The 16,541-nt window shown below is 39.0% G+C and overlaps 1 protein-coding gene across 4 annotated transcripts in view; it reads left to right on the top strand.

Annotated features, from left to right (window-relative positions):
• Positions 1–2,403: 2,403 nt before the first annotated feature.
• LOC118895689 (vesicle-associated membrane protein 714-like) overlaps positions 2,404–16,541 on the top strand; it is a 31,653-nt gene continuing 17,515 nt past the window's right edge. For 2 of the 4 annotated variants that reach the window (XM_036853131.1, XM_036853127.1), the window contains exons 1-4: positions 2,404–2,535; positions 7,392–7,462; positions 10,485–10,581; positions 12,195–12,296. In XM_036853131.1, coding sequence (XP_036709026.1) covers positions 2,458–2,535; positions 7,392–7,462; positions 10,485–10,581; positions 12,195–12,296 — 348 coding nt within the window. In that variant the 5' untranslated portion in view covers positions 2,404–2,457. Of the gene's footprint in view, positions 2,536–3,707; positions 4,165–7,391; positions 7,463–10,484; positions 10,582–12,194; positions 12,297–16,541 lie in introns of those variants that run through there. The other 2 variants (XM_036853129.1, XM_036853130.1) reach the window with 2 other exon arrangements.

Raw genomic sequence — 16,541 nt, 5'->3', positions numbered from 1 at the left:
AACTGGGGATCCAAGGGCTTGCTTCCCAGGTGAGGTGAAGTCTGAGAGCTGCTCCCCCATGACAACAGTCTGACAGCATGACAGGAGGGGTGGCAGCCTGCTGTGTTGGCCAGAGTCCTGAGACAGCCTCTTGAACCTCCCAAAGCCTCAGAATGGCATGAGGGAGCAGCAGAAAGTGTCCTTTGCCCCTAAGAGGGCCACAAAAGCGGTTGCGAGAGAACCAGAGTGCATGAGGGAGCCTGCAGGTTCCAAGTAGAGCGTGTGAACTGATGACCACAGACAGAAAACAAACATTAGCAGCAGATGCCACCTTAGAGAGACGAAGATCATGACTCAGGAGATCTCCCCCCCACCAAGTTCCTCACACACATAGATGCACCCCCCCACCCCATGTAGAAAGCAGGGAAGGGGGAAATTCTGAGTTCACTGAGGACACCTCGCACTGACTAGATTAAGCTCAGATATCGGGTAACATGAGGCTCATGAGAAAGGTCGAGTTGTGTTATAAATTATGTTTTACGTTGCTGTAGGCCGGAATTTGTGGGCTGTGCAAAGTTGACCCACCGCACTAGCTTCATAGGATTGTTTTAATATGACAAGTTCAGCCCAAGAGGGGGACAGTCCCATATACACCTCTCCAATTATCAGATGCTTGTTGTTGTTACTACAGCTCATGATTTCATTGCCCCGTGGCTTCCAGCTCCACTATTTACTAAACAGAAGGAGCAACACAATGTGGCCAAGTTTATTAGGCTTATTTTTACAGTAAGCAACAATATACCAGTGCATTACCTCAGAGTTAACATATTTCATTTTCCCACATATAAGTAATGTGACCAGTGCTTGTAATTCACTCAATCCACCTGTAACATGAGATATTATCTCTAAGTTGATAAGACACATTGATTCAATATTTCCTTTATATAAAATGATTCAACAAGGCATTTTTCTCAGGCGCTACGGTCCAGACCAGTTTTGCTGCTTGCTTGTCAAATACAATTTGATTGTGCTGGGTTAAAATAAACTCAGTCAACTACCTGTCTTCACTTCCTGCCAGGCACCCCAGAAGGACATCGACTGTTTTTCCTTTAAAGTTACACCATTGGAAGCAAGAAAGTAGTTGTCATTAATGTATTTATCATACTAAAGATTGCAACTACATATCTATGGTATGCTAAGTATTTTGCATAATTACTTAATTTAAACTTGAGAACTATCCCTATTTTATAAATTAGCAAACCGAGTCTCAGAGAGTTAAGTTACGATAAAGGCACAGAGTAAATGGCAATGCCTATATTTTGGATCCAAGTGTGTCTGGCTTCTTCCAACTCTACCACAATGTCTTGCTAATGAAAATATCTAAGCTTATGCACAGGGAGATCAGCTCGGTGCTTTGTGTCCACCTAGAGGGGTGGGATAGGGAGGGTGGGAGGGAGACGCAAGAGGGAGGAGATATGGGGATGTACATATACGTATAGCTGATTCACTTTGTTATACAGCAGAAACTAACACACCATTGTAAAGCAATTATACTCCAATAAAGATGTTAAAAAAAAAAAAAGAAAATATCTAAGCTTATCTGAAGCACTTTTAAAAATTCTTGTCAAGAAACTCGAGGTCTAGGATAACAAGTCATTCTACCACTCCTACCCTTCTCATCTCCTACCCACTCCACCACACACCCTTCCTCTGCCACACACTCACATCCATTCCCTGAACCCGCCTGCCTTCTTCCAAGCCTTCACAGAGCTGTTCCCTCTGCCTAGACTGTCCTACCTTTCCTCCCCATTTAAGAGAATTCCAACCCACCCTCTCGATCGGACAGTGACTTTGAAAGCTTTGCTCCCTCTCCCAGGGAGAATTAGCTGCCTCCACTCCAGCTTGTGCGATTAGTTTATCTTTCAATCATAGTGCACACCTATCACTTGAGATTGGCACTTGTCTACATGTGCCTCTGCGACCACTACTAGAACATGAACTCCTAAAAGTCAGGGTCCGGAACCTATCTTTTTGCATACCTGTTAGTCCAAGCACTTAGGGAGCGCACAGTGGGAGTTCAACAAGTACTTGCTGAATTCATGAATGAATCGCATTTTAAATCAAGGTCTATATTTTACATGTCCTAGATTGCGAATGAATCCTACGTAGGTAAACACTGTGAAGTAACTGGCTCATAAATGATTTTAAGGATGACCACGAAGAAAGGCTTCACTTTACCAAAGCCAGTTTTTCCAGAGACTTCGCCAGGTCTCATCACAGTTTCAGCCCAGGCAAGGGAGGGCCCCCGCCCCCGCCCCCGCCCCCGCCGCCTCCCTCCCCCTTCCCTGCCAATCAATCAATCGCTCCTCGCGCCTGCGCAGACACCGCCCCTCCCGGAGCCACGCCCCAGTCAGCGCCCCGAGACTGTCGCGGGCGGTTAGGTCCGGCGGGAACCTGTACTTCACTAGCTCGCCCACTATGACGATCACCTACAGCTGCATTGCAAATGGCCGAGCCGTGCTAGCGGAGCTGGCCCTAACCGGCGGCTCTTATCAGGTACCCCTGGGTCGTCACCTCGGCCTTCGCAGGTTCCGCTTTTCGAGGGTGGCGCCCACTGCACCCGCGCCTCAGGACGGAGCGCCGAGGGGCTGCCCGGAGCGGGCTGTTGAGGCGTGAGGCCCCGCCCCCGGGTACGGCCTAGCCTGCGAGATGGTGAATCCCTGGCGGGAGCCTCTCGCGCTCCCGGCCGGCCGAGCCGCAAGTGCGCCGCCCAGGGGTTAGGGCTGGTGCTGCACGCGACATACTTGTGATTTGCAGTCCCGTTTAATTCCGGAGACCCTTAAAGATTTTCTCTCCCCCGCGGAGGAATGGCCTGGAGTTCAACACACATTTATTGAACGTGTTTTAGTTGCAAAATCCCGGAGTAAAGGTGTAGGGGATGCAACAACGAAGAGAAGACGGCGCCTGGAGTTGTCCCTTGACGAGCACATTGTCCTTTTATACCCAAGGGCTGCATTCGTTCTCCTCCAGTGTAAAAAGTATTGCAATGGCGGGAGATGGAGATTGCTCCTGTAGCACTCAGGACGGGTGACTGCTTGCCAACCACAGAGGAGGTGCTTGGCTTAAAAGTATTACAAGAGTGAGCGCTAGCCTGCCACAGGAAAGGGGAATGGGGACTCCATGCAGAGGGAACAGAATGGCGTGTCTGGGGGAACCGCGAGGACCTCAGTGTGGCTAGAGCACAGGATCGCAGTATATAGGAGCTAAAGCTGAGGTCAGAAGAGTGGACAGCGAATAGTTAATGAAAGGTCCTATATTCAGTTTGTTCTCTTATCCGAGGGAAACCAGGGAGCGGTTAAAGATTTATAAATGGAGGAATAGCAAGATCTGATCCATTTTCTGGAAATTTTGGTCTGGTTACAATACAGAAGGGGGATTGGAGGGAAGAGAACCAGTTTGGATGGTGGTGTTACAGTTTATCTAGGCGATCTAAAGGCCTGAGCTAAGACAATGACAGTGAAGAAGGAGAGGAGTGGGCAGATCCTAAAGAGACTTTGCAAACTAATCCTCAGGAGTTAATGACTGGTTGGATATGTAGGATAGGGGACAGGGCCATGCCTAGGATGATTCTCAGTTTTCTTTTTTTTTTTTTAATCTTTTTTTCCCCAGCTTTATTGAGATATAATTGGCACATAACATTTTGTAAGTTGAAGGTGTACAATGTGAAGATTTGTCAGATTTTTTTCTTAGGTGGCATTAAACAAGATAGAAACTACAGATGGAGGAGCAGGATTCTGGGGGAAGAAGTCAGAGGAAATGCCAGGGCGGAAAGTACAATTTGGGACAGGTTGAGTTTTGTTGCCGGTTGGAAATAGCCAGTCTACTTGTGTGTTTATTCCTCCACCTTATTCCGAAAAGATTTAAGTCATTAAAAGTTCCAATAGGTAGCAGTCAGAGGGTCAGGGCTAACAGTTAAAGGTGGTAGAAGTGGGTAAGATTGCCCAAGTGAGAAGAAAAGAGTACCAAAAGGCAGAACACTGTTAAGAATAGAGTAGAGAGGCTGGTCACCAAATGAGAGCAGTGGTATTCTGAAAGCTGAGAGAAGAAAATTACAAGAATGTCTCATGACCCAAAGAAGTTGAACAAGATCCAAGAGGTGTTCATTGGACTGACAATTAGGAAATGGTAAGTGATCCTGCTGTTAGTGGTAGAGGTAGAGGCAGATGGCTTTAGGCCAAGTGAATGGGAGACCAGGAAGTAGAGAGAGTGAAGTTAGACTGTTCTTTCAAGAATTTAGAAAGGGAATGAGAGAGGGTGAAAGCTAGAAGAAGTATGGTCCAGCAAAGGGCCTCATTTTTTAATACAGGGAAAACATATAGGCTAATGGAGAGGAGAAGAAGTTGAAGATACAAGGGGCAGTGATTATTGGTTAGCGCAAGACCTGAAGGAGCACAAAGGGATGGAATCCAATGTGGCAGTAGAGATGTGAGCCTTGGTTTAGAGGAATGCTGTCTTTCTCTTGGGGAAAGGAGGGGGTGGGGATATAGACATGGAATTTAGTCTCCTTCTGAGGCTCTCCTCTGTGCCCGTCCCTTGAATGCCATGTTCTTCAGGGTTCTAACTTTAGTCCTCTTTTAACTTGACACATTTGTTCACACCAATGGACACCTTTATTTTGATCACTGCCAAATCTGCTTCCAAGGTAATCTCTCTCCACGAATAGGTTGCCTAATAGAAGAAGTTCAAGCGTATCATGTCCAGCACTAAATTAATTCTTTCCTAGCGGATTCCTCCTCGTGTATTTCTAATCTTGCCGCATAGCTCTACTAAGCCATTCAAGCTGGAAACTGGGAGTCATCTTTCATTTTTCCCTCTTCTGCACCCTCAAATGTGTTCTTTGCCACCAAGTTTTATCAGTTCCATCTCCTGAGTATATCTTGAATCCATCTCCTTGTTTCTGAACCACATCTTCATCAAGGCCCTTATTACTTCTCACCAGGGTTATTGAAGATACCTCCTAACTCATCTCCCAGACCTCAGCCTTGTCCCTCTCAAAACCAGCCTCCACACTGCTGCTCAGAGGATTGTTCCTAAAAGCAAATATGAACTTGTCACTCCCCTGCTTAAAATCATTGGGTGGCACCTGATTACTTTCATTGTAAAGTTCATAGTCCTTAGCCTGGCATTCACAGCCCTCCCTGGTAGGGCTTTTCCATGATTACCTCCTTCTCTTCCCCAGCTGTCCCTGTGCTCCAGCCATCCTGAACTTCACGCTGCTCTCCAGTCTCACCAAGGTCTCCCTTCCAATCTCCTGTTCCCTCTCCCTGAACCCACTTGTCTCCATTTTTTAGCAGTGTCACCTCTTCTGTGCTCTGAGATGTTTCTCAATTCCTCCTTGAAGCCTTCTCTATGCCCAGGCTAATTTACATCCCTTTACCAAACTACTTGCCAGGTTGAACTGGAATCTTCTTTTACTTATCTGTCTCTGCCATCGGACTCCTTCAGGACAGGGACTGTTTTCATCTCTGTCCTTACAGTGGACAATGCCTGGACATAGTATGTTCTCAATAACTACTTCATTAATTATGAAGGGAGAGAGTCAGAAGGTTGAAGAAGTTTATAAGCCCATTGGCCTCTCATTATGAAGCATGCAGGGAGGTAAGAAAGTGGAAGGTGGTGGAGCAGTATGCAGTTGGGGGACAGGATTAAAGGTCTGCAATGACCGCTGTGTGGAAGGCTGACCAGGGAGAAGGAGCTTTAAGGCACAGTTCTATCATATCTTCCTTCAGTGCTAAATATTAATGTCACAAATATTTTATACTCGTTAGAAAATATTAGTACCTACCAAAGCTTAATCATGAAATCAAATGGAACTGGACAGGACTGTAGAGATCATCTTACCCAATCCTTTCATTCTTCACACAAGGAAACAGACCCAGACAAGTCATTTTCTTAGGTTGTGCAGCACTTCAACTCCAGAAATGGCACTACAGTCCAGTGTGTCGATTATTTTACTGCCTCATGTTGCCATTTGCTTTGTTTCACATTTTTCTATGATTTCATAGTTTATATACTGTAAAAGAGACACTTTGGGAAGGCTAGGGGAATATGTTCCAGTGATGAGAATAGAGTAACTGAAAGATTATGTATTCTCTTAATTCCCTTAATGTTTCTTAGGAAATCCTTTCCTAGAGAATATTGCCTGGATTTTTCTGGTAATACCAAGAATTTCAAGTTTTACTCTCTACCATTAATAACAAGCTTTTCTCTCCCAAAAAGTTTTTATTTCAAGTGTCATTTTTTGAAAATGAAAAGTTAATCAGGAGTTTGGCTATTCAAGTCTTCTTAGGTAACTTTCAGGTTCCTTTCACACTTCTAAAGTCAATTAATGGGATTCCGTATAATTAACTGTATTTAAGGTATTCTGGATAATCATAATACCTTGCAAATTTTCTCCCAAAGAATGAGCCTTATAAGAAACAAGTAGGGACTTCCCTGGTGGTGCAGTGGTTAAGAATCCTCCTGCCAATGCAGGGGACACGGGTTCAATCCCTGGTCCGGGAAGATCCCACATGCCACGGAGCAGCTAAGCCCATGTGCCACAACTGCTGAGCCTGTGCTCTAGAGCCTGCAAGTCACAACTACTGAGCCCGTGTGCCTGGAGCCCGCACGCCGCAACTACTGAAGCCCACGCGCTGTAGGGCCCGCGTGCTGCAACTACTAAGCCTGCGTGCTGCAACTACTGAAGCTTGCATGCCTAGAGCCCATGCTCTGCAACAAGAGAAGCCACCGCAACGAGAAGCCCACGCACCACAACGAAGAGTAACCTCCCACTCGCCGCAACTAGAGAAAGCCCGCGCGCAGCAATGAAGACCCAACGCAGCCAAACAAAAAAAGAAGAAATAAGTAGAAGGGATCTTAGCAATTATTAGTTTAATAGAAAGATGTCAGTGAATAATAATGAGTAAAATTTTTATCTTAATCAAAAAAAAAGATAGAAGACTGCATAGGTTATTCAGAGACTAAAAGCTGAATACTTTTAATCCATTAACATTTTATGTATAGCTTCGTAGAAGTCACTGAAAAGATATTTGATTAGATAGTCAAATATCTTCCCAGTCATATTAATAATGTGCTGTGAAAAGGACTAATTAGTGCAACTTATATTTGCACACTTATATGTATATACACAAAGTATATGTATATTTATGTAATTTTAATATTTTCCTTCATATTCATATGAACATTTCTTGATAACTTGCCTCTTACCATGCATTATGAATAACCACCCATTAGTTCTCCTAGTGAACAGTTGTTCCTTAATAAACTAAACAGAACATTGGTAAATTAAGCAGATGAGTAATGAAAGACTACGATCTTCTAAAAAGTAAATGCTGACAATTTATTTTTAGGAAGCAGCGGCAACAGTGCTTAAACTAGTGCTTCTTAGAGCTGAACCAAAGACCATAATTCAAATGGGAAGGTAAGGTATATTCTAATAAAAGTCTATTTTTTAATCATTACCAGCTGATAATTACAATGATAATGACATGGGGAAAAATATTTCTTGTGCAGACTCTTGACTGAACCCTCAGAAAGGAGAACTTCTATATGTAAAAGTATAAAATCATGAATGGGAATGATGAACATTAAATTCAAGATAGTGGTTACCTCTGCAAAAGAGAAGGGAGGAGAAGTTGAGGAAGGGTATACAGGGGACATTAATTGTATCTGTAACACTTTGACTGAATGGTAGGTCTACAAGTGTTCTTGTTATCTTATTCTCCATACCTTTTTAGTTATCCCCAAAATATTTCATTAATAAAAAAGGAAACTTCCACTTGAAAATATCTTTAATAACATCACTCTACTTTCCTTGGGACATCACATGGTATGGCTTAAACCATGTAATGTTCCAAGTAAACATTTTGCTAGTAAAACAGGTGGGGAATAAGAGAGCTTCTATTATTTTTAGACTCATCATTGTTTTTTTAAGAGGAGGTTTGTTTTAACCTTTATATTGTAAAATAAAACAAAATACAAAAGCCACATCAAGCAAATGTATAGTTTTATGAAGTTTCTCAAAGGACCTCCCCCAACCAACTGCAACTACCATCTAAGCCAAAAAATAGAACGCTGCCAGGTATCCCCAAAACTCCCTACCACGTATCCTGCCCCATTCACAGTTTCCTCCCTTCCCCCCAAATCAACCACCATTCCAAATTCTGTAGCAGTCACTTATCCTGTTTCTTCATTGCCTCAGCACCTAAATAAGCATCCTCAGGCACGAGAGCCCAATCCTGCCCATTTTTTAATTTGGTGTCTTTTAAGTCTCTTTAATCCACATATTCCCCCTCCACCCCTTTCCTTTCCTTACAATTTATTGTTGAAGAACCTATAGAGTTTCCCTCAGTCTGGTTTTGCTGATTGCATATTCAAAATGCAGTTCACCATGGTCCAAGCAGCTGGATCCAGTGGCCTAATCCCTTTGGCAAGACTGTAGGTGTTTTTTCATCAGACGGTATATAATACCTGCTTATATCTCCTTTTGGCATGCTAGTAGCCATTGATACTCATTGCCTACACCCTAGAGCCATTAATTTATTGGGGGTTGCATAATGGTGATAATTCTAGTTTTGTTTTCACTTATTAGCTGGAATGATTTCAAAAAGAGATTCTTTCCTCCTCTACTCTTGGCTTACCTATATTGAACATTCTAATTTGAATCTTTTGAGGACCTCTTCCCTGAACTCCAGACTTGTATATCCAACTGCTCATTCCACATATCTGTTGGATGTCTGATGGGCATCTCAAACTTCTGTCCAAAGCCAAGCCTCCTCCTGCAGTCTTCCACATTATCACCTTTCCAGTTCCTCAGGCCTAAAACGTTTGTGATCCTTGACTTCTGTCTCTTTTACTTCCAAACCCAGCCCATCAGCAAATCCTGTTGTCTTTACCTTCCAGATGTATTCAGAATCTGACCACCTCTGCCACCATCTCTTGCTTGGGTTACTTGATACAAAGTTAAGTTCTTGTTTTTTATTATTTTGTTTTTGATTTTTAAGGATTACACTCTTTAAAGTTTCATTTAATAACATTTTATAATTATGTAAAACATTATATGGCTCCAAAGTCAAATCTACAAAATGAGTTTCCTTCACAAAGTCTAATTTTCATTGCTTTCTTCACACTACTCTCTCTCCCTCTATGTAGGTAACCATTTTGAATAAGTTCTTAGTTTATCATTTTCCTCTTCTTTTTTTCTATAAGAGACACATACATATATTTGTACTTCCCTTATGTTAGGAAATGAGACTGATACATAATTGCAGTACATCATACACACTTTTCTCCATCTTGCATTTTTCAGTTAACAATATACCCTAGTCATCAGGTATTCAAGATTTTTAATATTTAAGGATGGTTTCTGAGTGTTACCAATAACACACTAAGCATAAATTTAAAATCACGTCCAGTATCAATTTAGATCACATATATAACTTTTGGAGAGATGACAGAATTAGCAACTCTTTTCCTGTGAAGACTCCTCCCTATTTAAAAATAAAAATATTTTCCTAGTGGATATTATGCATGTCAATTAATATCATCATTAAAAATATTCGTAGCATATTGTATTCATGATATGATATCAAGGATTTATATTGAAGGGGCACATATCTTAAATTTTCTGCCCCTGGGATTATCTTTTCTACCTATTTTTGAGATTCCTCATTCTCATATCTATCCAGTTTAGCATTTGAACAGGTCTGTTGCCGGTTAACCATTTGGATATAGGGTGCTCAAAAATGACTAGATTAAAGCCTATGCACCAAGCAACTATTCTGGTTGCCATATTCCTAAATTTTCTGGATTGTTGGGTAGTAAAGATGGAGGCACTTTCCAAGAGTCTTCTAGCCTCCTAATAAGTGAGTCTGAGAAGGCACAAAAGGTCTAGAAGTTGGAGTGGTCAGGAAAAGCTACACTTTGGATTACTATAGGGGAGTTTAATTCCCCCTCCCGGACTCATCCTGTTCTCTAGAATATTTGTCTTGGGAATTTACAACTTTCAAATTCTAATCTATCATAATAGAAAGCCAAGAAGTGCCAAAATTAAATATGTCTACCTAAAAATATAAGGATAGTAAAAATCAGTGAACATAGCATTTTCTCTTTGATCAGAATCTAGGTTCAGTCTTGGAATGAGAGTGACTTCCATCAAAGGCATGTGAAATATACATATATATGATTAGATTATTAGAATTTTCTCTATTGTAATTTATTTTTATTGATGCAATTTTAAATGCATACTCACATTTTAGAGAGTTTTTATTTAACATAGTTTAATTTTTCAAATGTATGAAAGATTTCTAATTATTCTGATTATAAATAAAGTTATCTACATTTTTTTATACTATTAATGAGAGCTTGAAAACGAAATTAAATTCTCTGTATCAGTACTTAATTTCTTTAATATTATCATGTAACTGAATGTATTCTTTTCAAAGCTTTGTCTACCATACTCTCTTTATTGACGGAATCACTTACCTATGTGCCTCAGACAATGCCTTAGATACTGTAACACCATCTGCATTTCTTAAAAATGTAAGTAATTTCTTTTACTGCTTTGACTTCTTCAGTTATTGAAATTATGAGGTCTGTTTTATAGTTTATTGGTAATAATGTCCCTAACCAAAAGCAGATCTGTCTATATAGCAGAGCCATTAATGACCTTCAGAGATTTCTTACCTTCATCCCTCATCTGTCTTCTGCTTCTACAATTCCCCTAACTCTAAAGCAAGATCTACAAAGATGATTAACCCAGATCATCTTTGGAATCTCTCATATTTATTTTGTTCTTTAAAAATAAGAAAAATTGAGCTTTACTAATATTTAATATACCTTCTCAATAGCATATATATTTAATTTTCAAATAATTATAGATAAGACACTTCTGGCAGAAAATATGAATCAATTATGAGTTAAATGAAAAAAAAATTTTTTTAATCAAGATATACTACCTTTAGAGAACGTTTTACCTGAAAGTTGCCAACAAATATGAAATATGATAGAGTACTTATGTGTATGTACTTACATAGATACATGAGATTTTATAAATTTCTTAAAGGCTAATTAACCTTCTCAATAGATATCATCTACTGCTGACTATCACCCAGTGTCTAACTTCCAACTAGAATAAGACTGTGAAAGGCAGTCTCAGAGACAGACTAGGGCTAAACCATTATTCTGGTAATTTTATGATCCAAATATATGTTTTTTTCTTATTTTAAAAAGTAAATAATACTAATCTTCAATTTTATTCATAAATATATAATTTAGGAAAAATATTTTAACAAAAAATATTAATGGAAAAATCGGTCAGCTGTACTATAGCTATTAATAATTATTCTCCAGTCACATTCATGAATTATGCATATATTTCATTTGTTTAGTGTGCCAACTTGTTTTAACACAACTCAAACTGTAACCATATATAGAATCAAGGATTATAAGGCCTAATATTGTAATTCACTCTACATTTAAGCCTAGACAGTTGTTAGCATCTACATGATAAACAATGTTAGCCATTTAACTGACTATACTCTAATTTTTTTTTTCCCTCTCTGCCATTATGGAAAAACATCCCAACTTTTTCAACTTTCCAAAACCAGATGACACAAAATTACTAACTGCATGATTTTTACCACTACTTTTGGGTTGATACAACATTAAGTACAAACAGTTGTCAGAATTCCTTCTTAAAGCTTTGAAATATCATATAACAACCCTATAGGGTTTGGACGATAGTCTCATGACGTTTAGTTGGGATTGTTTTGTTATCACTGAATGGATTTTGAGGGTAAGAGTAGGAGGGGAAAATGAAAAGCACTTACTTAGAGAATATCAAGTGACTCCTATCCTTCCTTGTCTGCCAGAGGTGAACATCTGCGAGTCCCTTCAAGTCTTCAGAAATACCAATACCAAAGAATCAAGGTAGCACCTGCAATCTCACGATACGAGATATGAGATACGAGCACAGTTTTCATTAATACTGCATCTTTAAAATAGAAAAGATAACCTGCCACCAAAAATCTAGAACTGTTCTGGTTTCTTTTGTTGCAAGTTTCTGCCAGACTTTGCTTCAAATAAACACTTGCTATGTAATTCTCCAATTGAAATTATCTATATAATTTAAATATTTCCATTAATTTCCTCAGGTTAGTGAGACTTTTCTGAGAAATCCTTTGATGTCACAAGAACATTTTTCTCCGTCAAATGCAGTTGCTACAGATTTTCAACAAGTATTAGGAAAGTATATGGTATGTAACCTCCAAGTGTGGTCCTAAACATTGTCAGTATTACATCTGACAAATCAGTTAGGAATTATGAGTTAAGAGCTGTTAAGGTGAATGAGAACTAAGAACTTCTATCTCTATATAATGATAAGGAATGATATCCATGAAATATTGATAAGTGAATAAAGCAAGACAGAGAAAATATATATGGTATACTGTTATTTACTTACCATCCTTATATGCAACCATTTAAGAAAGAGGGAATAAATACAAATATGTTTGCTTATAGCAAAAAAAAGGGGGGATGGGGGGGACAAAGGAAGGATAAACCAAAAACATTTCAGTGGTTGCCTGTGTGTGGATGGGGACAGGAATAGAAACTAGACCTCTCTGAATGAAACTTGTCTTGCAAATTCGACTTGGGACCGTGTAAATAGTTTACACAATTTTAAAAATTATAATAATCATAATCATTGTGTAAATATTTTACACAAATATTAAATTAAATATTTTAAAGATAGTCCCTCAGCAGAAATTAACATTGTAAATCAACTATACTTCAATAAATTTTTTTTAAAAGAGTAGTCCCTATTAAGTGAAATAAGACAGTCACAAGAGGACAAATAATGTGTGATTCCACTTATATGAGATACATAGAGTGGTCAGATTTATAGAAACAGAAAGTAGAAAGGTGGTTGCCAGAGCCTGGGTGGAAGGGAGGAGGAGGAGTTATTGTTTAATGGGTACAGAGTTTCAGTTTGGGAAAATAAAAAGGTTCTGGAGATAGGTGGTGGTGATATACTTAATGTGAACATACTTAATGCCACTGAACTATACAGCTAAAAATGATTAAAATTGTACATTTTATGATATGTATGTTTTACCATAATAAAAGTACAGTTGCTGTACAATATAACTTATGGGTGTACAGTACAGTGATTCACAATTTTTAAAGGTTATACTCCATTTATAGTTATTATGAAATATTGGCTATATTCCCTATGTTTTACAATATATCCTTGTAGCTTATTTTTTTCCTAATAGTTTGTACCTCTTAATCCCCTACACCTACCTCACCACTCTCCCCTTTCCTGACCCCACTGGTAACCACTAGTTTGTTCTCTATATCTGTCAGTCTGCTTCTTTTTTGTTATATGCTTTAGTTTGTTGTATTTATTAAATTCCACATATAAGTGATATCATACAGGATATGTCTTTCTCTGTCTGACTTATTTCACTTAGCATAATGCCCTCCAAGTCCATCCATGCTGCTGCAAATGGCAATATTTCATTGTTTTTTACAGCTGGGTAGTATTCCATTGTATATATGTATACCACATCTTCTTTTTGTTTTGTTTTTTTGTTTTTACCACATCTTCTTAATCCATTCACCTGTTGATGGAAACTTAGGTTGCTTCCATATCTTGGCTATTGTAAATAGTGCTGCTATGAACATTGGGGTGCATGTATCTTTTCAAATTAGTGTTTTTGGGTTTTTTTTGGATATATACCAGGGAGTAGAATTGCTGGGTCATATGGTAGTTCTATTTTTAGTTTTTTGAGAAAGCTCCGTACTGTTTTCCACAGTGGTTGTACCAATTTACATTCCCATCATCAGTGTATAAGGGACAAACCAAATATTTGATGATACTAAGGAATTATTTTAGATGTGATCATGATGTCGTGGTTTTGTTTTTAAGAAAAACAAGGCCATATCTTTTAGAGATACAGACTGAAGCATTTACAGATTAAAATAATAGACTGTCTAGGACTTGCTTTAAAATAATACATTTGGGGAAGGAGTAATCAGTAGTAGTAGAGATGAAATAAGATTGGCCATGTGTTGATAACTGCTGAAAGTAGGTGATGGGTACGCTAAACAATTCACTCTACTTCTGTATATGTTTGAACTTTTCCATAGTAAAATATTTTAAGTACACCTGCATTAGTTTTCTATTTATGGTAACAAATGTGTATGGTAACAAATTACCACAAATCAGCAGCCTAAAACAACACACATTTATCATCTCACAGTTTTTATGAGTCAGGAATCAAGGCATGGTTTAACTGGGTTTTCTGCTCAGGGTCTCACAAGGCTGCAGTGAGTGTGTCAGCCAGACTATGTTCTCATCTGGAAACTCTGGGGAAGAATCTGCTTCCAGCCTCATTCAGATTGTTGCAGAATTTATCTCCTAAGAACTGTGCGAGGGTTGCAGCTTTTTGCTGGCTGTTGGCTGGAGGACACCCTCGGTCCTAAAGACTGATAGCAGTTCTTTGCCACAAGGGCGTCCTCAGCACAGCTGCTTGCTTCTTCAAGGCCAGCAGAGGAATCTCTCACTCCAGTCTGCTAAATATTATATAATATGATGTAATCACAGGAGTGACATCCATCCCCTTTGCTTCCATTCGTTAGGGGCAGATCACACTGAAGGGGAGGGAATTTTATAAAGATGTGACTCAGTGGAGGTCCCCATAGGGTGAGTCCACCACAATGCCTGAAGAAATAACTAAGGATAGATATATTAAATTTTTACATTCTCTTATGGAGAATTCTGCAATACTCAACACAGCTAAAATATATAATTAACATAGCTCCCTGAAAACCATGCGAAAATATGCACATTTTAAGCAGTTAACACATCTGACATCAAAGAAATTTGTTTAACATGTATAAACTAACCTGGTGAGCTTCAAATCTGTAGAAAATTTTATAAAAGGTGTTGACTTTTTTATACTATAATTAGCAAAATGCACACAGCAAAAAAAAAGTAGTTTTGAGAGAGTTTTAAATATATTTATATATATAAATGTACCAAATGCCATTGAATGGACTATGAATACATTATCTTAACAAAACTTAGATGAGTCTCTTAATCTTAAAAGATTAAGCATTTTTTAAAAGGAGAGAAAAAGAGAAATGGAATAAAAAGAAAAATCAAAGATTCACCATTTATCTTAACTTGATTATGTTTTTTTTTAATTAATTTTTATTGGAGTGTAGTTGCTTTACAGTGTTGTGTTAGTTTCTGCTGTACAGCAAAGTGAGTCAGTTATACGTATACATATATCCACTCTTTTTTGGATTTCCTTCCCATTTAGGTCACCACAGAGCACTCAGTAGAGTTCCCTGTGCTATATCTTAACTTGATTATGTCTTAATAAAAAAAATTTTTTTTTAAACATTTATCCTCCTACAGTTTCTTTTTTTTTTTTAATTTTTATTTATTTATTTATATTTTTGGCTGTGTTGGGTCTTCGTTTCTGTGCGAGGGCTTTCTCTACTTGTGGCAAGTGGCGGCCACTCTTCATCGCGGTGCGCGGGCCTCTCATTATCGCGGCCTCTCTTGTTGCGGAGCACAGGCTCCAGACGCGCAGGCTCAGTAGTTGTGGCTCACGGGACTAGTTGCTCCGCGGCATGTGGGATCTTCCCGGACCAGGGCTCGAACCCGTGTCTCCTGCATCGGCAGGCGGATTCTCAACCACTGCGCCACCAGGGAAGCCCCTAAAAAAATTTTAACCCATGAGCCGTAGAGGCATCCACTAAACATTTCCTAACACAAGCCACCAAAACCTTATTTCCAAATAAGGTCACATTCACAAGTATCCAGCATTAGGACTTCAAAGAATCTTTCTGGGGGGACACAGTTCAACTAGGAATTCCCTCTTTTCTACATCCAACTAGTGAACTCCTCACAGAACATCAATTGTAAGTTGCATGGTCCAGTGACCAAGATCAGAGTTCTGTTTAAGGTGGATTTGATCACTTGCTAAAGAGCAGGGGATTTTAATATCATTTTTATATTTAAAAAATAATGCTCATTAGTAAAGTGAGATAATACAAAAGTATATAAAGTGAAATATAAATATCTCCTACAATCTCAATCAAACCCCCCTGAGGCGAACACTCTGAACAGTTTGGTGTGTAAGCTTCCAGAATTTTATATATATATATAAATTCACAAAACTGGGATCATTAGTACAATAGGTAAAGGCTTAATCTCTAGAGCTTCTTAGTCTGAATCGTTGTTTTGCCTGTAGCTGTGTAACACTGGGCAATATATTAACTTCTCTCAGTCTGAGTTTTCTTATTTAGAAAATAAAAGATGAAAAGAGTAGTACTTTATATAATGGTTTGGGAATTAAATGAACTAATACTTGTGAAGTGCTTAAAACAGTGCCTGGCACATACTAAGTGCTTGATAAGTTATTATTTAATACTCTTCTGCAGCTGCAGCTTACTTTTTAAATATAACACTATATCTTAGAGAT

Source organism: Balaenoptera musculus, chromosome 5 (genome assembly GCF_009873245.2).
Source record: "Balaenoptera musculus isolate JJ_BM4_2016_0621 chromosome 5, mBalMus1.pri.v3, whole genome shotgun sequence".
Classification (NCBI taxonomy): Eukaryota; Metazoa; Chordata; class Mammalia; order Artiodactyla; family Balaenopteridae; genus Balaenoptera; species Balaenoptera musculus.
This window is presented reverse-complemented; position numbering and strand designations above follow the sequence as displayed.